The sequence below is a fragment of the Hyperolius riggenbachi genome, chromosome 2, assembly GCF_040937935.1.
Source record: "Hyperolius riggenbachi isolate aHypRig1 chromosome 2, aHypRig1.pri, whole genome shotgun sequence".
NCBI lineage: Eukaryota > Metazoa > Chordata > Amphibia > Anura > Hyperoliidae > Hyperolius > Hyperolius riggenbachi.
The window spans coordinates 258455795-258479347 of NC_090647.1; the positions used below are offsets into that span (position 1 = coordinate 258455795).

Genomic DNA, 23553 nt, shown 5'->3' on the forward strand with positions numbered 1-23553 from the left:
AAACACAGGTAACTGTTCAATACAACTGTACCTACAAAAAAATAATTCAGGCAATTACTGATTTAATGTAAAAATGTTACTTCACTTATTAAATATCAAAAAAAATTGTTATGTGTGATTGAGTTCTATTAAAATGCATACAATGCTTGGTATTCAAATATCCGTTTTTATGGCAAAGCAAAAGAGCTTGTGGGAAACATAAGGCTTAATGAGTGCTCCACATGGTCATATAAGAGCAGAGAAACATGAAGTCATTTTACAGGATCAGAAAAACCCAAGAGTATCATTGGTATCCATAGTCCTTAATGATAATGCCCCCACATACACCATTAGTCATTTTTAATAGATGATTAGATTGCACCAGAATAAACTCAAATGCATTTCATAAGATGCAACCTTCTTTAGATATGGTGCTTTAACCAGTGGAATTATTTTTCCACCAGAAATTAAAGGGTATCTCTTTTTGCTTTTCCCCTGAAATAATGATGTAGTTTCTGATAACATTTGCAAATCTTGGCTGAAAGTTTTTGAAAAAAGTACTGAAACAGGTGACCCTGCACTTTATTAGGTCTTTGAGGTAATATATACAGTATTTAACGTTTTATGTTTTGTTTTATCAGTGCTTTACATTAAGTCATCCCAGTAAGCAGTACTGGTACACTAGAAACTATAATTGTTTTACTTTAAGGGTTATTCTAACTTATGGCAATAAAATACTTCCCTTAGGACCTATTCACAGTGCTGTGTTGCAGTGCAACGGTCGATACATAACGTGGTTTACTGCACTGCAATGCCCCACTTATGAAACATTTACAGTGCGGCAAAACTATCACCGGATGTTCCATGGTAAAAAAAAATGCTCACATTAAGGGTCACAGTGAAGCATACGTTCCATTGAACTGTAAACTTTATGCGATGCAATGTGCGGGTAATGTGTAGCGCCAGGTTCCTGATCCATTGTGTTGCATTCCTGCTGTTACAGGGAACAGAACACAATTGTCAGTGTGAATGTGGTCTAACTTCCAGCATGATATATCAAGTAGCTACAGCCAGCCTTTCATGTATAATGGCCTTTTAGAAATGGATGAGCAAGCACGGTTCTTATATTCATAGCCGTAACAAATGTAGCATCCTCCATACTCTAAGCACAGATTAGTTAAAATACTTAATTCTACTTATCAAAGTTTACTATTTCTCTAAGTGTCAGCCTATTCGGGGCTGATAGTCTCGATAATGCACTTAACTCCCAATTGCTGCATTCTGCTTGATTTTGACACAGCACATTTCAAGTCGTCTCATGAAGTTTGTCTATGACCATAAAATGTGTCAAGAATTTAATTTAATGTTTTAAGTGTATTCTTTAGAATTTACAGTCCTAGCTTTTTTTCTCTCTTTTTTTTTTTTTTTTTTACTTTATGTATCCTAAAAAAATCCATTTTCACTGTCTTGTATATATAAATAAATAAATATATACCATTCTATTGCTGGAAAGAGGTCCCTCTCTTAGCTGTTCATTTAGGAATGTGCATGTGTCTCATTTTTCATTTTTCATCTCCACAAATTAAACTGGATTTTTAAATAAAATTAAATAAATAAAATGTTGTATTGTTTATGCTTATGTATACTACAATTATTTTTTGTATGATTTAATGGTGGGTTATTATTTTTTGAGTAATAGATACATCTGTTTCCTAATTTTTTTTATTACATTTCACATTGGTTTCCTGATCCTGCTAACAAATTATTATCTATAGTAACTTTTCAACATTGCCTCGCTTAGTTCACTGATCCAAAGCAAAGCTGATGTAATTTAGTATATCTATCTAATGGTCTTCTTAAACTTGAACAACAATATTAAATTCATGAGAGGAGCAGAAAGACTAGATATAGGTTAATGCAAATCAGCCTTCACATTGATAAATGGCTGGATGAAATGACATGATTTAATAGGCATAAATGCAAAGTGCAATTCCAGCAATGGATGCATTTGGCATGGAAGTGCAAAAATATTAATATGGCTTTGGCTCTTCAAAATCCATTAAATGGATAAAAGGTGGAAAGTTCAAGGATTTTCATGAGCAGTACAGGGTCACACCATCCACATACTAGGGATGCAGGATGAATATGTCTAATAATAATAATTGCAGACTTAGCAATCAAAATATTGACTGTATAAAATGATCAACAACCTACCCAAATAACAATGCTAAATTGGATTTACCTCAATACATTTTGTGCCTTTGTTATTATTGCTTTTAGTCATTAAGAACAAAAAATATACAAGAACAAAACATTTTCCCCAGGATTTACAGTATCAGCATCTTACCCTTATGTATATTATGCAGAACCAGGGGTGGGATCTGTTATCCAGACTAATATTATTCAGAAATTAACAAAACATGTCTTTCCTTATGACATAGATTATGTATTGTGTCCCTTGTGTCAGATTCAGAGAAGACAGAAGCTGTCTTGCTTAATTATTAAAATATTTTTGTGCACTTATAGTATGGATCAATGTTTAACTGGCTTCTGTCATACCACAAAATGGTCCATGCTCACCTGAGGGAACCTTGTAATCTCCTCAGTTGTTCTGGGTGGCTGGAGGGCTTTTCAGTATTGCCTACTGCCTGAAAATTAAATAAACAAGCTAAACTCCTGGCAACCAAAGAGATATAGCTATTTTTTAAGATAATAAGAATAGGTCCCAGCAAGGTGTATGTTAAAAAAAAAAAACATGATCAAAAGGAGTGAACTGAAAACAGAATTTGAATATTTGTGAAGATTTCAGTATTGTAGTTTCCCTATATTCAGTTAGAAGTATTCCACTAAAGTTACACATTAAAGAGATCCTGAGCAGAGGCATAAAATTAAAATTTGGACTAACCTGGGGCTCCCTCCAGTCCCCCATAGCCCACGAGGTCTCCCGGTATCCTCTGGATTTCTTCCTCGGTCCTGATGGCAGCTCAGGTAATCTGACAACTCTGGCTGAGGTGGTCCCGCATGCTCAGCCCCTGCACACACCCAGGGCGTCATCACACCGGTCGTCATAAACGTCCTGTGCTTGTGCAGTTCTCTAAAGATTGAACAACAGATGCACAGGATCCTTACTGCAACTGGCATGATTAGCAGAGCTGCCAACAGGACCACAGAAGGGACCCAGAGGATACCAGGAAACATACTGGACACCTAGAAAGCTACAGGGGGCTGGAGGGAGCCCCCAGGTAAGTCCACATTTTAATTTTATGCCTCTGCTCAGGGTCCCTTTAAATATCAATGGTTGGTCTGTGGGCCTTTTTATACAGGTCGCGGATAAAAATGTGTTTAACTGAAAAATCTCTATTGTGTAGATAGCTACACTCTTTTTACCATGCACTCTTCTTCTTCAGCAAGGCCCCCTATTATTTTTTTAATTGCCTAGCCAGTTAAACAATGATATACTACAACTGCACATAACCTTTACGGTCAGTACCAAATGCGTTTTTGGATTTCTTTCTTTTTGCAATTTTGCATCTGTTTCCTCTAATGAATGTATGTCCAGTGTATATCATTGCACTGTACTCATCATATGGGATTTAAATAGTGAGTTAAAAAAAACACACACACTGCAAGGATGATTTTGTACCTTTTTCTGCAGTACCATTTACGGTAGGGAATGGGCTGTGTGTATGCAAAAATCCATACAAAAATGCACAATGCCTTTACCATTGAGCGTGCATTTTTTTCCAGGCATTTTTATGCGTATAATGTGTGCAAACCTTGGTGAATCCTACAGGGGATAGGTCTGTCAACTGACATCATCAGTCAAATTCAAACACATTCTGTCTAATCAGTTCTATGAGCTTGAGCTAGGAAAACTCAAGGGACCTGATTTACTAAGGTATATTCAGCCATCCCCAAGCATTTCCACTTGAAGATCCAGGAAACCCAGATGAGATTAATTAAAAAAAGAATAAGAAGCCTGTTAAGTACTTAGGAACACCCTCATTTGTATCATATGACATCATAAAGATGTCATATGATGTCATCGCTAACAGTATGTATTTTAGTTGCTTGCAATAGAAGAGGTTTTTTTTTTTCTGAATAAAGATAGGACAGACTCAATTCAGGGGGAAAAAGTACTTACTAGGGCCACATGCTTTAGACTTAAAGGGACTCCGAGCAGTGCAGAAACTATGGAAAGATGCATATCATTTTAAAGCTCTCTTTTTCCTCTTTCCATTGAGATATAAACCTCTGCCCTACGCCTTTTAGTTTTCGCTATTTTCGCAATTGAAAATGCCACGGCCGTGATTTCAATCGCGAAAATAAAGAAAACTAAAAGGCGTAGGGAAACAATTTAGGTGTCGCCAGAAAGAGGAGAAAGAGAGCTTTAAAATGATATCCATCTTTCCATAGTTACAATGTATTACACAGGCCGACTTTTTCTGCTGAATGGAGCTGCTGAGAAAAACAAAAGTTTGCTTTCCTAAAACAGAAAGAATTTGCGATAATTCAGGTTGGAGTGAGCTCGAGATGTCTCCCAGGCACCACTGCTGAATATATGCAAATTAACCATTGTACCCTTAGAAGCTAAACACACCTCCAGAACCGCTGGAATGCAATGATGTGTCAGCTTGTTAATATGTACAGAGCCATAATAATCCAACATGGAGCTGCTGACACTGGGGAAAGTGTCGTCCTGTGTAATACAAGTAACTATGGAAAGATGGATATCATTTTAAAGCTCTCTTTCTCCTCTTTCTGGCGACACACAAATCGTCGCTCTACGCCTTTTAGTTTTCTTTATTTTCGCGATTGAAATCGCGGCCGCGGCAATTTCAATCGCGAAAATAGCGAAAACTAAAAGGCGTAGGGCGGTGGTTTATATATCATTGGAAAGAGGAGAAGGAGAGCTTTAAAATGATATGCATCTTTCCATAGTTTCTGCACTGCTCGGAGTCCCTTTAAGTTACGCAGTTGATTATTCACTAACTTACCTTCAGCTTCCACTATGGCCAAACAAGGGCTACAAGCATTTATCACCTAATAGTAAACAAATAAAAAATTACAGTCTAGATTTACATATCCTCACTGGTTCATCTTTTGAAATTTCTGACATTGTTTTAGTAAATCAAGCCCAATGAGTACTACCTGCAGGTACAGCTGAGCCATGCTTACAACTGCCATGCTTCAATGGACCACTGATAAATGGAAACTTTACATCATGTTTACATAAATGGATGTTACATCATCTGTTTATTTAGCAGGACAGTGTTAAAGAGAAAGAAAAATAGGAAAGAAATTGTAAAAACCCATAGAAGGACATTTGATATATTTTATCATGAGATCACAGTGGTCTAAGCTATCAACAGTAATTTGTAAATTATAATTAGCTGAAAATTGGCAGTTGTGCTTTGCACATTTAGACTGACTATGAGAAGTCACTTATCAAAAGGTCTGGTTATTCTCAGCCTTCTGGATAACAGATACCAGATATTTACTCCCAAAACTTGTTAACACACGTAACATAACACTACATTTCATGAGAGTTCATAGACTGTAAAATCAATAAATTGTGTGGTAGATTACTCGATAAATGGGCACACAATGTATGCCAATGGTCATTTTAAAAAATAGTAGTGTAAAGCATACCTTAAAGGAAAACTGTAAGTTAAAAAAACAAATTTAAGATACTTACCCACGTAGAGGGAAGCTTCTGAATGGTTCAGAGGCTTCTTGTTTCATCCACAAGCCCACCGCCAATGTGCAGGGTCCCTCTGAATATATCCGATAAGAGCTTGACAGATATGTTCCTGTGGTTGCGGTCATCAGTGGCTTCATGCTACTGTGCAGGTGCAGCTGCACTCACACGTGCACAAAGGGGAGCACAGCTATGAACAAGAAGAGGGTCCCAGCCAGTGGTGGTGGGGTCGAGGAGGACACATGAAGCCTCTGGACCATCCAGAGGCTTCCCTCTTTGTGGTTAAGTATCTAACGTATTATTTTTTTGAACGTACACATTCACTTTCATACTTTTTCTGAACACTGTTCCTGGGCTGGACGCAAAAAAGTTTTTTTAGGTTTGGAGCATGGTTATGCATTAGAAATTTTCCTCAGTTTCAATTGTTTATCTTTGTTTCCATTTGGGAAAATTGCCATCACCTCCACAGATGTAAAGCATACTCTCCTGTGCTGTTTTCTTTATTCCTGTTTGAGCAAATTATCCACTTTTTGTCAAGTCAGGGGTGAGGAAATTTTTTCCCAGATAGGGAAACAGAAAACAGTAAATCTTAGGCAAGGTTCTAATCATATCTCCCATACTCTCATAGCAACTTCACTACCAAGGTTTAAGTCCGGCATGTGGATAAAGACAAGCAGGTCTTGAGGCTCCATTTACACTCCATTGTCCATTGCTTTCAGTTACAGTCATGACAAAAATTGTTGGCGTCCCAGAAAATTTTCCAGAAAATCAAGAATTTCTCACAGAAAAGTATTGCAGTGACACGTTTTGCTATTATTCCCTTAGTGTGTATTAGAACAAAATGAAACCAAAAACAAAAAAAAGTAAAAAAAGCAATTTGGACATAATGTCACATAAAACTCCACAAATGGTTTTGACAAAATTATTGGTGCCCTTAACTTAATATTTGATTGCACACCCTTTGGAAAAAAAATCCCTGAAATCAGTCACTTTCTATAACCATCAATAAGCTTCTTACACCTCTTACCCAGAATTTTGGACCACTCTTCCTTTGCAAACTTCTCCAGGTCTCTCCTATTGAAAGGCTGCCTTTTCCAATACACACATGCAGATGTGTATAGCAAAACATGTGTTCCTGCAATACTTTTCTGTGAGAAATACGGTACTTGATTTTCTGGAAAAATGTCAAGGGTGTCAACAATTTTGGCCATGGCTGTATAACTAAAAGCACAACAGATGTAAAAGGTAAGGTCCATGTTTCCTTTTAACTCAATTCACATTATACGCATCTCAACTGAAAGCTTTTTCATGATGCATTTCTGGCCATATCTGGGGCTGGGGCTTTCTGGACATATGTCATGACCATTCAAAAGAGAGAGCAATTTCTGATTCAGCCTCTGGTTATCAAAGTTCCATTCAGCATCATTAGGTTGCATAGTAAATGGGATTCAGACTACCAGAGTTGAGCAGTAAACAAGTATCCCTAGACCAGACCAGTGATATGTCCAGCTAATCTCACCCACCTTCCAGCATCACTCTGCACTGTCATTCTTTAGAAAACTGGGCTACTTCAATACACAAGACAAGCTTATTTTGCTGGCAGGTTTCTGTGAGGCTTTTAAGTCTAAAAGACGGCAACGTTTTCACACTGTACAAGGATTTTGTGACCTGGCACTGTTCATAGGAGTCTATGAACACATACAAATAACTTTAAAGTAATAATTCAGAACTCCTGTGGGTTTATTGCATTTGGAAACAAAACTGTTAAAGCATTAAGACAGCCCTTTTGTGTCCCTGTCGAGAAGGTTGAATTGTTCCGCGAGCCTTTTCACCACTGCTCGCCTTGTATTGTTGCAGAACAAATCTTCTCGCAGCAGTTCCCATTAAATATTCATTAAGAAAAATGTTCACCTAAGCATGCGCATGCATGGTTATTCATGTTCACAGTGCTATGGTAAAGGAACTACTCCATGCCATTCCGAAGGATCTGATTGGCTGCAATGAGCATGACACTTATAATAAAGGCCATAGCAAATGCACATATAAGGCTCTTCCGTACACAAGTCTGCCTGTTCTGCTTCTGGGAATGTACTGGAAAATACAAAAAAAAAAAGAAATGCAAAATTAGATAAACTATTAGAAAGAATTAAGAGTAGGATAATAAGTATTTCATTTCTAGTAAATACTATAAAGGCTCATTAAAATTACATATCACAATGGGCTTGTTTCACTAAACCGTGATAACTCATATCAGGGCCGTTTTCAGATGCATTTTCACATTTGTGCGTGATCGAGAATTTGCGCGCGCAATTGTGCATTTTCGCATGCAAACAATATTGTTTTGCGCACACGAAAATTTGCGTTTGCACTTGCAAATTCGCGATCACACGCAAACACGAAAATGCGTGCAAAAACGGCCATGATATGAGTTATCAAGGTTTAGTGAATCAAGGTCCAGTTGTTTTATATAATGCAGGGGCGTCGCTAGCCCTGTTTTAGGGGGGCACGTGCCCCCAATCTTTCCTGGGGTGCCACGGATCTCCGCCCGGCCGCCCCCTCTGTCAAGACTCAGCGGCTCCCTCCAGCCGCCGCGTCACTGACAGTCTCAGACCTCAGGATCAGGCGGCGAGCCGGCGACCAATCGTGCGGGCGCTAGGACCCAGCGCCCGCACTGATATGCGGAAGTGACATCACTTCCGCATATCGAGCTGGTGCGTCCAGCGCCCGCTCGTACATCTGGTCGGGTCGCCGCTGATCCTGAGGTCTGCTGAGAGGTAGGGGGGGAGCGGCGGCGGCTAGAGGGGGGGCCTCCCTGTCACTCACTCACTCACTCACTCACTAAAGGGGCTCCCTGGCACGCACTCACTCCCTAAAGGGGCTCCCTGTCACTCACTCACTGCCTAAAGGGGCTCCCTGTCACTCACTCACTCCCTAAAGGGGCTACCTGTCACTCACTCACTCCCTAAAGGGGCTCCCTGTCACTCACTCCCTAAAGGGGCTCCCCTGGCACTCACTCACTCCCTAAAGGGGCTCCCTGGCACTCACTCACTCCCTAAAGGGGCTCCCTGGCACACACTCACTCCCTAAAGGGGCTCCCTGGCACTCACTCACTCCCTAAAGGGGCTCCCTGTCACTCACTCACTCACTCCCTAAAGGGGCTCCCTGGCACGCACCCACTCCCTAAAGGGGCTCCCTGGCACGCACTCACTCCCTAAAGGGGCTCCCTGTCACTCACTCACTCCCTAAAGGGGCTCCCTGTCACTCACTCACTCCCTAAAGGGGCTCCCTGGCACTCACTCACTCCCTAAAGGGGCTCCCTGGCACGCACTCACTCCCTAAAGGGGCTCCCTGGCACGCACTCACTCCCTAAAGGGGCTCCCTGTCACTCACTCACTCCCTAAAGGGGCTCCCTGGCACGCACCCACTCCCTAAAGGGGCTCCCTGGCACGCACCCACTCCCTAAAGGGGCTCCCTGGCATGCACTCACTCCCTAAAGGGGCTCCCTGTCACTCACTCACTCCCTAAAGGGGCTCCCTGTCACTCACTCCCTAAAGGGGCTCCCTGTCACTCACTCACTCCCTAAAGGGGCTCCCTGTCACTCACTCCCTAAAGGGGCTCCCTGGCACGCACTCACTCCCTAAAGGGGCTCCCTGGCACGCACTCACTCCCTAAAGGGGCTCCCTGGCACGCACTCACTCACTAAAGGGGCTCCCTGGCACTCACTCACTTCCTAAAGGGGCTCCCTGGCACTCACTCACTTCCTAAAGGGGCTCCCTGGCACTCACTCACTCCCTAAAGGGCCTCCCTGTCACTCACTCACTCACTCCCTAAAGGGCCTCCCTGTCACTCACTCACTCCCTAAAGGGGCTCCCTGTCACTCACTCACTCCCTAAAGGGGCTCCCTGTCACTCACTCACTGCCTAAAGGGGCTTCCTGTCACTCACTCACTGCCTAAAGGTGCTCCCTGTCACTCACTATCGGGGTCCCTGTCACTCACTACCTAACTGGAGGCGCCTGTCACTCACTAGCTAACCTGGGGGTCCCTGTCACTCACTACCTAACTTGGGGGGGCTACCATATTAAGGGGGCATTCTGCCTATTTATGTGAAATGCTGTCTATTTATGTGCCTCATGACTGCTGAATGTGTCTTGTTGGGAGCCTTATGATTTGTTGGGGGCCTCATGATTGCTGAATTTGTCTTGTTGGGGGCCTCATGATTTGTTGGGGGCCTCATGATTGCTGAATTTGTCTTGTTGGGGGCCTCATGATTGCTGAATTTGTCTTGTTGGGGGCCTCATGATTTGTTGGAGGCCTCATGATTGCTGAATTTGTCTTGTTGGGGGCCTCCTGATTTGTTGGGGGCCTCATGATTGCTGAATATGTCTTGTTGGGGGTCACATGATTGCTAACTGCGAGACTATGGGAAAAGCTGAATCCTTATCATATGAGACAATAGCATTAAACCTACCTTTTTAGCGTTTTAAAACAGAAAATAAAACTGGGAGGTTCTAAAAAATTGAATACATTTTTCAGGAGTAGGATGGATGAAATTGTTTATCTTCACAGTTTATTTTCAACTTGGATTTTCCATAATGTGCATGTATGAGTTAAAACGTTTTTACAGTATTTAGTTTAAATTGCTGTTGCCACTGACTTTTGGGTTGCAGTTTGGGCACTCGGCCTCCAAAAGGTTCGCCACCACTGTCCTAATCTGATGTCCCACCATTGCTAGGTTCATGTAAATTTGTCTCCACCCGTTACCACACCTATATTCTGGTCTTTGGCCCACCCATTTTTTGGTGCGGCGCGATAAGCACGCCGCACAACGTGATCATCATATTTTTGGCACGCTAGCTGCAGTGTGCTGAATTCTGCTGCCTACAGTATGTACAGTATACGCTGTTCTCTAGTGCTTGCACTGTGTGCTGATTTACCTCCAGTGTGTACAGTGTAAGGTGTTACTCTGTGCCTTTATTGATTGTAAACCAGCTGTATTGTATGCTGATCCCTGCTACTTTCAGTATGTACAGTATTAGCTGTAAAGCCTGGTACACACATACAATTTTGATTAGCCAATTTTAGCTCTGTTCATAAAATTCATTGTCTGTTGGCCCACTTACTGCACGGGGGTGGGAAATTGGGGGTCAGTGATTGACCAATCAAAATTGTATGTGCGTATACATCTTTGATCTATGCCTATACTGATTGTAAATGATCGAAATAAAGGACAGGGGGCTCCGTCCAATATTTCGATGGGCAGGCCCGTTATCCGTAGCTTACACCGCTGCTAAGTTCATGTACATTTGGCCCCACCCATGGCCACGCCCACTCACCACATGGCCACGCCCATTTTTTGCGCCGCATGTACCTCCCCGCCTGGTGCCCACAGGTGCCACTGATCTCCAAGGACCCTAGAAACGCCCCTGATATAATGAAATAATATAATCTGACAATCTTTTTGCAAACTCAGAATTTCACATATTGTAACAGTGTACAGTTATAGCCCCTTACACATTCCAATGAGTTCTGGTTCACCATGAGCTTGCTGGGTAGTCTGCACCTCTGGGTGTTTCAAGTCCTACTCCATAGAGCCACATGAATCCCTGCCATGCACTGATGAGGATTAGAGTTGGGCCGAACGGTTCGCCGGTGAACGTGGTTCGCGCGAACTTAGGTGGTTCGCGTGCGGGTGCCGCACGCGAACGTTTTGCGGAAGTTCGGTTCGCCCCATAATGCACCTGAGGGTCAACTTTGACCCTCTACATCACAGTCAGCAGGCCCAGTGTAGCCAATTAGGCTACACTAGCCCCTGGAGCCCCACCCGCCCTTATATAAGGCAGGCAGCGGCGGCCATTACGGCCACTCGTGTGCCTGCATTAGAGAGAGTAGGGCGAGCTGCTGTCTGTCTCTACTGTCTCTAGGGAAAGATTAGTTAGGCTTAGCTTTTCCTGGCTGCATACCTGTTCTGTTCAGTGAGCCCTCAGCCCACTGCATACCTGTTCAGTGATCCTGCCAGTGCATACCTGTTCAGTGATCCTGCCACTGCATACCTGTTCAGTGATCCTGCCAGTGCATACCTGTTCAGTGATCCTGCCACTGCATACCTGTTCAGTGATCCTGCCACTGCATACCTGTTCAGTGATCCTGCCACTGCATACCTGTTCAGTGATCCTGCCACTGTATACCTGTTCTGTGAACCCACCACTGTATACCTGTTCTGTTCAGTGGACCCACCACTGTATACCTGTTCTGTGAACCCGCCACTGTATACCTGTTCTGTTCAGTGGACCCGCCACTGTATACCTGTTCAGTGATCCTGCCACTGCATACCTGTTCAGTGATCCTGCCACTGTATACCTGTTCTGTGAACCCGCCACTGTATACCTGTTGTGTTCAGTGGACCCGCCACTGTATACCTGTTTAGTGAACACGCCACTGCATACCTGTTGTGTTCAGTGAACCTGCCACTGCATACCTGTTCTGTGAACCCGCCACTGTATACCTGTTCTGTTCAGTGGACCCGCCACTGTATACCTGTTCTGTGAACCCGCCACTGTATACCTGTTCTGTTCAGTGGACCCGCCACTGTATACCTGTTCTGTGAACCCGCCACTGTATACCTGTTCTGTTCAGTGGACCCGCCACTGTATACCTGTTCAGTGATCCTGCCACTGTATACCTGTTCTGTGAACCTGCCACTGTATACCTGTTCTGTTCAGTGGACCCGCCACTGTATACCTGTTTAGTGAACACGCCACTGCATACCTGTTGTGTTCAGTGAACCTGCCACTGCATACCTGTTCTGTCAACCCGCCACTGTATACCTGTTCTGTTCAGTGGACCCGCCACTGTATACCTGTTCTGTGAACCCGCCACTGTATACCTGTTCTGTTCAGTGGACCCGCCACTGTATACCTGTTTAGTGAACACGCCACTGCATACCTGTTCTGTGAACCCGCCACTGTATACCTGTTCTGTTCAGTGGACCCGCCACTGTATACCTGTTCTGTTCAGTGGACCCGCCACTGTATACCTGTTTAGTGAACACGCCACTGCATACCTGTTCTGTGAACCCGCCACTGTATACCTGTTGTGTTCAGTGGACCCGCCACTGTATACCTGTTCAGTGAACCCGCCACTGCATACCTGTTCTGTGAACCCGCCACTGTATACCTGTTCTGTTCAGTGGACCCGCCACTGTATACCTGTTCTGTGAACCCGCCACTGTATACCTGTTCTGTTCAGTGGACCCGCCACTGTATACCTGTTCAGTGAACCTGCCACTGCATACCTGTTCTGTGAACCCGCCACTGTATACCTGTTCTGTTCAGTGGACCCGCCACTGTATACCTGTTCTGTGAACCCGCCACTGTATACCTGTTCTGTTCAGTGGACCCGCCACTGTATACCTGTTCAGTGAACCCGCCACTGCATACCTGTTCTGTGAACCCGCCACTGTATACCTGTTCTGTTCAGTGGACCCGCCACTGTATACCTGTTCAGTGAACCCGCCACTGCATACCTGTTCTGTGAACCCGACACTGTATACCTGTTCTGTTCAGTGGACCCGCCACTGTATACCTGTTTAGTGAACACGCCACTGCATACCTGTTGTGTTCAGTGAACCTGCCACTGCATACCTGTTCTGTGAACCCGCCACTGTATACCTGTTCTGTTCAGTGGACCCGCCACTGTATACCTGTTTAGTGAACACGCCACTGCATACCTGTTGTGTTCAGTGAACCTGCCACTGCATACCTGTTCTGTCAACCCGCCACTGTATACCTGTTCTGTTCAGTGGACCCGCCACTGTATACCTGTTCTGTGAACCCACCACTGTATACCTGTTCTGTTCAGTGGACCCGCCACTGTATACCTGTTCTGTGAACCCGCCACTGTATACCTGTTCTGTTCAGTGGACCCGCCACTGTATACCTGTTCAGTGATCCTGCCACTGTATACCTGTTCTGTGAACCCGCCACTGTATACCTGTTCTGTTCAATGGACCCGCCACGGTATACCTGTTTAGTGAACACGCCACTGCATACCTGTTGTGTTCAGTGAACCTGCCACTGCATACCTGTTCTGTCAACCCGCCACTGTATACCTGTTCTGTTCAGTGGACCCGCCACTGTATACCTGTTCTGTGAACCCGCCACTGTATACCTGTTCTGTTCAGTGGACCCGCCACTGTATACCTGTTTAGTGAACACGCCACTGCATACCTGTTCTGTGAACCCGCCACTGTATACCTGTTCTGTTCAGTGGACCCGCCACTGTATACCTGTTCAGTGAACCCGCCACTGCATACCTGTTCTGTGAACCCGCCACTGTATACCTGTTCTGTTCAGTGGACCCGCCACTGTATACCTGTTTAGTGAACACGCCACTGCATACCTGTTGTGTTCAGTGAACCTGCCACTGCATACCTGTTCTGTGAACCCGCCACTGTATACCTGTTCTGTTCAGTGGACCCGCCACTGTATACCTGTTTAGTGAACCCGCCACTGCATACCTGTTCTGTTAACCCGCCACTGTATACCTGTTCTGTTCAGTGAACCCGCCACTGTATACCTGTACTGTTCAGTGAACCCACCGCATCAGTGCGCATACCTGTGCAGTTAAGTGAACCCACCTACCTACGTGAGTGCACGCAGTGGGATATACCACTCCGTGCATACCCGATATGGACAAAACAGGTAGAGGAAGAGGTAGTGCCAGAGGCAGAGGAAGGCCACCCGGCAGGTCTGCGCGAGGTCGTGTAAATGTAATTTCGTGTGGACCTGGCCCACAGTACAGTGCTCGGAAGAAGGCACGTCCCATCACCTCCCAAGATTGTCAGGATGTGGTTGAGTATTTAGCGACACAGAACACCTCATCTTGCTCAGCCACCAGCGCTACTACTAGCACCACTTCCGCTGCATTTGACACTTCGCAAGAATTATTTAGTGGTGGTGAAATCACTGATGCACAGCCATTGTTGTTACAGCCAGATGAATTTTCGCCAGCTCATATGTCTGCGTTACGCGGCAACACTATGGATGTAACGTGTAAGGAGGATGAAGGACCTACACGTTTGGATTTTTCTGAGGCAAGCAAAGCTGGGCAGGATGATTATGATGATGACGATGATAGGGATCCTCTGTATGTTCCCAATAGAGGAGATGAAGAGGGGGACAGTTCAGAGGGGGAGTCAGAGAGTAGTAGGAGGAGAGAAGTTGCTGAAAGAAGCTGGGGCAGCTCTTCATCAGAAACAGCTGGTGGCAGTGTCCGGCACCATGTATCGCCACCTATGTACAGCCAGCCAACTTGCCCTTCAGCATCAGCTGCTGAGGTCCCCATAGTGCCCACATCCCAGGGTGGCTCAGCGGTGTGGAAATTTTTTTATGTGTGTGCCTCAGATCGGACCAAAGCCATCTGTTCGCTCTGCCAACAAAAATTGAGCCGTGGAAAGGCCAACACTCACGTAGGGACAAGTGCCTTACGAAGGCACCTGCAGAAAAGGCACAAACAGCAATGGGATGGCCACCTGAGCAAAAGCAGCAGCAGCACACAAAATAAAAGTCACCCTCCTTCTCCTCTTCCTCCTTCAGGTGCATCATCTGCTTATGCCGCTTTCTCCCTTGCACCTTCACAGGCACCCTCCTCCACTCCGCCTCTGCCCTTGAGCGGTTCCTGCTCCTCTGCCCACAGCAGCAGTCAGGTGTCCGTGAAGGAAATGTTTGAGCGTAAGAAGCCACTTTTGGCCAGTCACCCCCTTGCCCGGCGTCTGACAGCTGGCGTGGCGGAACTGTTAGCTCGCCAGCTGTTACCATACCGGCTGGTGGACTCTGAGGCCTTCCGTAAATTTGTGGCCATCGGAACACCGCAGTGGAAGATGCCAGGCCGCACTTATTTTCCGAGAAAGGCCATACCCCAACTGCACCGTGAAGTTGAGAGGCAAGTGGTGTCATCTCTTGCGAAGAGCGTTGGGTCAAGGGTACACCTGACCACGGATGCCTGGTCTGCCAAGCACGGGCAGGGCCGCTACATTACCTACACAGCCCATTGGGTGAACCTGGTGGTGAACGATGGCAAGCAGGGCGCAGCGGACCAAATTGTGACACCTCCACGGCTTGCAGGCAGGCCTCCTGCCACCTCCTCTCCTCCTGCTACATGCTCTTCGCTGTCCTCCTCCTCCTTGGCTGAGTGGCAGTTCTCCTCTCCAGCTACACAGCCCCAGCTCTGCAGGGCCTATGCTGCATGCCAGGTACGACGGTGTCACGCCATCTTAGACATGGCTTGTCTCAAAGCGGAGAGTCACACTGGAGCAGCTCTCCTGGCTGCTCTTAAGAAACAGGTGGATGAGTGGCTGACCCCGCACCACCTGGAGATAGGCAACGTGGTGTGCGACAACGGCAGCAATCTGCTTGCCACTTTGCATATGGGGAAGCTGACACACATACCCTGCATGGCACATGTCATGAATCTAGTGGTTCAAAGATTTGTGGCAAAGTACCCTGGCTTAGCGGATGTCCTGAAGCAGGCCAGGAAGTTCTGTGGGCATTTGAGGCGGTCTTACACAGCCATGGCACGATTTGCAGAAATTCAGCGGAAAAACAACATGCCGGTGAGACGCCTCATTTGCGATAGCCCCACTCGCTGGAATTCGACCCTGCTCATGTTCTCCCGCCTGCTAGAACAGAAGAAAGCCGTCACCCAGTACCTCTACAACTGGAGTAGTACGAAACAGTCTGGGAAGATGGGGATGTTCTGGCCCGACAACTGGACACTGATGAAAAATGCATGCAGGCTCATGCGGCCGTTTGAGGAGGTGACCAACCTGGTGAGCCGCAGTGAGGGCACCATCAGCGACTTAATTCCCTACGCTTACTTCTTGGAGCGTGCTGTGCGTAGAGTGGCGGATGAAGCTGTGAATGAGCGTGACCAGGAACCGTTACGGCAGGAACAGGCATGGGACCAATTTTCATCAGACCCAGCTGTTTCCTCAACACCTGCGGCAGCACAGAGGGGGGAGGAGGAGGAAGAAGAGAGGTCGTGTGCAGAAGACGAGTCAGACTCAGAGGATGATGAGCAAGGTGTTTCTTTGGGGGAGGAGGAGGAGGAGGGGACGGCGGCAGGATAACAACCGCAGCAGGCGTCGCAGGGGGCTTGTGCTGCTCAACCTTCCCGTGGTATTGTTCGCGGCTGGGGGGAGGAGGTTGACTTACGTGACGTCACTGAGGAAGAGCAAGAGGAGATGGAGGGTACTGGATCCGACTTTGTGCAGATGTCGTCTTTTATGCTGTCCTGCCTGTTGAGGGACCCCCGTATAAAAAACCTCAAGGGGAATGAGCTGTACTGGGTGGCCACACTACTAGACCCTCGGTACAGGCACAAAGTGGCGGACCTGTTACCAACTCACCGGAAGGTGGAAAGGATGCAGCACATGCAGAACCAGCTGTCAACTATGCTTTACAATGCCTTTAAGGGTGATGTGACAGCACAACGCCAGCAAGGTACCACTGCCACTAATCCTCCTCCCGTGTCCACGCAGTCAAAGACAGGACGCTCCAGCGATCTCATGGTGATGTCGGACATGCGGACGTTCTTTAGTCCAACGCCTCGCCGTAGCCCTTCCGGATCCACCCTCCACCAACGCCTGGAACGGCAGGTAGCCAACTACCTGGCCTTAAGTGTGGATGTAGACACTGCTGTGAACAGCGATGAGGAACCCTTGAACTACTGGGTGCGCAGGCTTGACCTGTGGCCAGAGCTGTCCCAATTTGCCATCCAACTTCTCTCCTGCCCTGCGGCAAGCGTCCTCTCAGAAAGGACCTTCAGCGCAGCTGGAGGCATTGTCACAGAGAAGAGAAGTCGCCTAAGTCACAAAAGTGTTAAGTACCTCACCTTTATCAAAATGAATGAGGCATGGATCCCGGAGGGCTGCTGCCCGCCCCAAGACTAAGTCAGTCCCCGCACACACAGCATCTCTGCCTGCATGCCGTGTGACTGGCTGCCTGGCCTGCCCCAAGAAGACTAAGTCGCTCCCAGTCCCTCCACACAGCATGTCTGCCTGCAGGCCGCTTCACTACCTTCTCCGCCACCACCAACAGGGTCCGGGACTCCAGGCGGATTGCTGAATTTTTTAGGCCGCTGCTAGCAGCGGCCGCTGTAATAATTTTTCGGGTGCGTGTACATGACTGCCTAATTTTTCTGGCTGCACTGCGGGCAGCTGCAACAACAAAAGAAAAGGCATGTACATGCGCCCATTCCCCTTCGTGATCATTACCTTGCCGTGGTGAAGGGGCTTGCGTATCACAATGAAGCAATGACCGGCGCCTAGATGAGTGTCTCGGGGGGCACACAAAAGATAATAAGGTCGTTGCTTCATTGTGGTCAGACCAAATTTGATCAGCTGGACAGTCACTGTTCTGTCATTCAGCTACATCAGCCAGGCCGACCATATGGGCTGTAAAGCCACCAAAACCTGCACTCTCGCCATGGTGCGCACCAGTCCAGCACGGCCGTCACTACACAAACAGCTGTTTGCGGTGCGTTACACGGTGAGTTTGGTGTGTCAGTGTGAAGCAGTACCTTAATTACACTACCTGATTGATGTATACACATGCAAGATGTTTTAAAGCACTTTAGGCCTGTCATTTAGCATTCAATGTGATTTCTGCCCTTAAAACGCTGCTTTGCGTCAAATCCAGATTTTTCCCGGGGACTTTTGGCATCTATCCCACTCCGCCATGCCCCCCTCCAGGTGTTAGACCCCTTGAAACATCTTTTCCATCACTTTTGTGGCCAGCATAATTATTTTTTTTTTTCAAAGTTCGCATCCCCATTGAAGTCTATTGCGGTTCGCGAACTTTAACGCGAACCGAACGTTCCGCGAAAGTTCGCGAACCCGGTTCGCGAACCTAAAATCGGAGGTTCGGCCCAACTCTAATGAGGATCAACAAATCCGAAGCAGTCTGTATGCATGTTGGATTAGTGTGGCTCTGTAATATTAAAATGCTGACACATCATTGCATTCCAGTGGATTTGGAGGTGTGTTAGCTCACAGGGACAACAATGGATAATTTGCATATTTCAGCAGTGATGCACTGGGAGACATCTCAGAACTCCCTCCAACCTGAATTATTGCAAATACTTTCTGCTTTAAGAAAGCAAACTTTTATTTTCAGTGTAAAAACAGAATCTTACTAATTTGCAAAACAAAGGTTTTGCAGCTCTAGTAAAATCTACCTGGTAGCAAAGGTGGTTGGGCCTGGGGATATTTCTGTTTGAACATTTTTTAAAAACAAAATACAATATAAAACATAACATTTCCATAGTAAAATAGATCATAAAGTTGGTACAAACACTAGTACAATGGTATACGTAATTTGACATCATCACAACATAACAATACATGTGGTTATTTAAGAAAATATTAACTACAAACATAGTGAGAATCATAAATATACAGTAGTGACACTATGAATTTTCTCTGGAGGTTTAAATCCAGAGAAATATGCCATTTCAGACTGGAATTCACCCACTTTTTCAGGGAAGTTGATGTAGCCCAACCCATGTCAATGTAACCCATATTCTAAATGGTGATACTCATAGCCTGTTTGTATTCCAGTGAGTCCTTAAACTTATACCACACTGCCCACATCTGGGTGATTTTACCCACTCTATAATTGGATATTATGATTAACTCTTTGACCTCCCTCAGTTTCTCAATTCTCTGGAACCACTGCCTCAAGGTTGAAGATGTGGACTTCCAGAGAGCTGGAATAATAGCACACAAAGAGTGTTTATCAAATGTGGTAGTAAGGACGTCTTGTAGCTTTTTGATAATTTGGAGGTGCCATGGAGTAGATAAGTTGCAATAGGTCACCAGTAGCTTTCTGACACCGCCAACAGGTATCTGGTACAGATGGAAAAAAACTTCTGTAGCTTTACGGGAGTCCTGTACCAGGAAGTGATACATTTATAATGTGTTGAAACATTTAGGGACATCTTGTAATTTGATAGATACATCTTTCCCAGTGTGCTTCGGTAAACTGTTTCCACAAGGCAGAGTGCCACTCTGTCTGAAAATGTAGTAGGTTAGGGCAGACCTTTTGTGTCAAAGACCATGTAAGGACTCCGCAAGTTCTCTACGGTGCCCTAAGAGCTTATAAAGTGGGAAATTGTGAGGCTGTCATATGAGCTTAGGTTGACCTTGCTTAGAAAATCTCCCACTCTATGGGAGTGAGGGAAAGCACAATCACCTAGCCTTCACTCACACCTGGTATAAAATTGGTATTGTGCAATAAAGGTATCATAGGCCCTGTTTGGTGAGAAAGGGGTAGTTTCTTAGTGCACACACAGAACCCGTTAAGGGTTGCCATAAGTTCCCCCAGTTCCTACCTAGTTCGGGCTTAGTTTTATTCCAGGGGAAATCACCAAGACCAATTTCAGTGAACTGTTGTTCCAGGGAGACCCAGACCTTTTTGCTATCATATGCTGCATAGTCAATTATCCTAGCTAATTGTGCTGACAGGTGGCAGTTATTAAAATTGGTAAGACCCACACCACCATCAGCTTCAACTCTTCTAAGAGTAGAAACACTAACTCTTGGCTTCTCCTTCCCCGAAATGAAAGTGTTTATCTGTTTGTGCAATTCTTTAAAACAAGCTTCCAGTAGGCAAAGTCACACTCACTTGCCAACCTCCCAATAAGGGGGTGAAGTGTGCAGAATACTTTCCCTGGATACCACAGGGACTTCAATGTAAGTCAGCAAATGTAGAGATCCGCACCACCTCTCTGGATAAATCTTTGTTTATTAATTAGAAAAATACATACATATTTAAAAGAACTACAGGGCAAGACTAATACATATGTCTTTTTCTTATTAATAAATCAAGATTTATCCAGAGAGGTGGTGTGGATATCTACATTTGCTGACTTCCATTCTTTAAACCAAAAACTTGAGAGTTGAATCGGTATGCCCTGACTGATATAAAGACATTTAGGGAGCATTGACATTTTTATGACAGCCACCAGCCCAAACCACGAGAGGCACCTAATATTACCCCAATCTTCCAGTAGCTTTTAGCAGTTTTTATCTAGATGTGTGTAATTGAGCTGGAGAAGATGCAACATAATTTCCAGATAGACAATTCACTCAGGGTCCCACTGTAAGGGAAATGATTGTTGACATTTCTCAAAAACTTTACTGGGCAAATTGATGCTGAGTACCCCAAATTTAGCATAATTTATTTTTAGGTTGGAGAGCCTACCAAATTGATGGAAATCTGACATTAAAGGGTACCTAAACTGAGAGGAATATGGATGTTTCCTTTTAAACAATACCAGTTGCTTGGCAGTCCTACTGAACTCTTTGGCTGCAATAGTGGCTGAATAGCACACCTGAAACAAGCATGCAGCTAATTCAGTTTGACTTTGGTCAGATAATCTGATCTGCACGCTTGTTCAGGGGCTGTGGCTAAAAGTATTAGATACACAGGATCACCACACAGGGACACGGGAGGACGCAGGACTGAGCGATTATTATATAGAATTTGACCATTTACCAGTAGTAGGTGTAATGTGCATGCTTGAGATGTTATCTAAATTTTACTTTTGGTGACTTATTTTCTTTTTTATTTCTTATACCTTGCCTGTAATGGCATAGGTATTTATGTAAGACCTTTCTGCATCTCCATCTTGTGTGTCTGCATTAACCTGCTGAGCGGTCTGGACGAGCTCAGCTCGTCCAACACCGCCAGAGGCTGCCGCTCAGGCCCTGCTGGGCCGATTTTCACCAAATAAAGTGCAGCACACGCAGCCGGCACTTTGCCAGCCGCGTGTGCTGCCTGATCGCCGCTGCAGCGCGGCGATGCGCCGCGTGCAGCGGCGAAAGAGGGTCCCCCCAGCCGCCCGAGCCCAGCGTAGCCGGAACAAACAGTTCCGGCCAGCGCTAAGGGCTGGATCGGAGGCGGCAGACGTCAGGACGTCGGCTGACGTCCATGACGTCACTCCGCTCGTCGCCATGGCGACGAGGGAAGCGAAACACGGAGGGCCGCTCATTGCGGCCTTCCGTGTTATTTCTTGCCGCCGGAGGCGATCAGAAGATCGCCTCCGGAGCGCCCTCCATGAAATAGTTTTTTTTTTATTAAAAAAAAACCCTCCCGCAGCCACCCTGGCGATTTAATCAGAACGCCAGGGTGGTTAACACATGTGTACTGTTGAAGATTACTAAATAACCAATGTCACATAAGCCTCATTGTGCTTGAATAATTACAGTGTTACCTTTCCTTCTAGGTTTACTGATCATCTGGAAAGCAGTTTCCTTACCACCATCTGACTATAGAAAAAATATTTAATACCAACCAAGCACTACCCCATGTGCTTTAAAGTTGCTAGACATATGCCATCCATCCATATCAAACCTTGTCATTCTTCTTATACAGGGTCTTCCATCACTACACCATCTGACATGTTATTTAAAGCCTTTATTATAGCTTAAAAAGGAGATTCAAAATCATTTTAACCTAAGACCTTTGGGCCAAGGAAATAATCCATCACACCAGCAGGACTTCAGAAAGACACGTTTGTTGAGTAGGAGTCATGTATAAACGGATAAATATAAGAGATCATGAGAGACCGCATAACACATAAATTGAGTGCAAATGTACATTACAACAAAACAGAGAAAAAACATTAGCAAATAATTTCACATAGCAAATGCCTGAATTTTTGATTACTGTCTATTCTGCAATGCAGCTTCATATTTTAATCGGTAGAGCTTGACAGGGTAAGTGTATTTACAAATAAAAGTACAAGTACAGTTATCCTTATCCATCGCAGACTTTGTAAACCTAAATGCAGCTTCTTACATCAGTTATGTTAAATGCAGAAAATTGTAACTCATCTAAAAAAGTAGTCAAATGTTGAAATTTTTTGTGTGTGTTGCGTGTGTGTGTTGCGTGTGTGTGTGTGTGTGGGGGGGGGGGGGGGCTTGTCGGATGGATAAAGAGAGGGCTTGTTGGCTAGATAAAAAGAGAGGAGGCTCCTCTCGAAATGTCGCATGGACTTTTTTTTAATACCTTTGATGCTTAAAAAATAAAGAGCTTGAAATACATTTGAAGACGGTGCTGGGTCTCTTCTCTTGTAAATTCTGCTTGCTGTTCATGAAAGCAGAGGGACAACGACCAAAAGCATGTTGCATCTGGATGGTTGGGTGCTGTCTTCTACTACTTGTCTAGTAAAAAAGTGTTTTACATGCACTAAAATCTTTTTACAGATATACTGAATATTCACAAAAGTGTGAGTTTTTATAAAAATGCATTGAAGTTGTGGAGGAATGTGAAAATATGTGGACACTGTCCTGGATCTATTCTGGCACCGAAATGGGGCACCAGTGGAAAGAAACAGAGGATGGAAATTATTTTTCACCAAACTCTGCATGGTGACATGCAAGTTTAAATTTCTATGAAGGCCATGTATCATGCATGCCTGGCATATTGCTGGCCACTGTGTTAAATGTTTTGGGCTTTATGGGTGGTGATGTCATTAGTAAATGGTTAAAAACTTTTGTAGTCTATATGTCCTTTAAAAATGATTCTCCTTACTTCCTGTACCTTAAAACACTAGATAGATTTGTTGCTTTACTATGTAAACTAGTTGGTGTGTTTAAAATCAGTGAAGATAGTTACATAGTTACATAGTTATTTGGGTTGAAAAAAGACATACGTCCATCAAGTTCATCCAGAAAATAAAGTACAACACCAGCCTGCTCCCTCACATATCCCTGTTGATCCAGAGGAAGGCGAAAAACCCTTAAGGCCTGTTTCCACTACACGCACATTGGAAGCAGAATGGATGCAGAAAAACTGACTCCAATGAATGT

The 23553-nt window shown here is 45.1% G+C and overlaps 1 protein-coding gene across 8 annotated transcripts in view; it reads right to left on the reverse strand.

Annotated features, from left to right (window-relative positions):
• Window positions 1–7402: 7402 nt before the first annotated feature.
• CALN1 (calneuron 1) overlaps window positions 7403–23553 on the reverse strand; it is a 416505-nt gene continuing 400354 nt past the window's right edge. For all 8 annotated transcript variants that reach the window (XM_068265345.1, XM_068265342.1, XM_068265340.1 and 5 more), the window contains one exon: window positions 7403–7771. In XM_068265345.1, coding sequence (XP_068121446.1) covers window positions 7644–7771 — 128 coding nt within the window. In that variant the 3' untranslated portion in view covers window positions 7403–7643. The remainder of the gene's footprint in view (window positions 7772–23553) is intronic.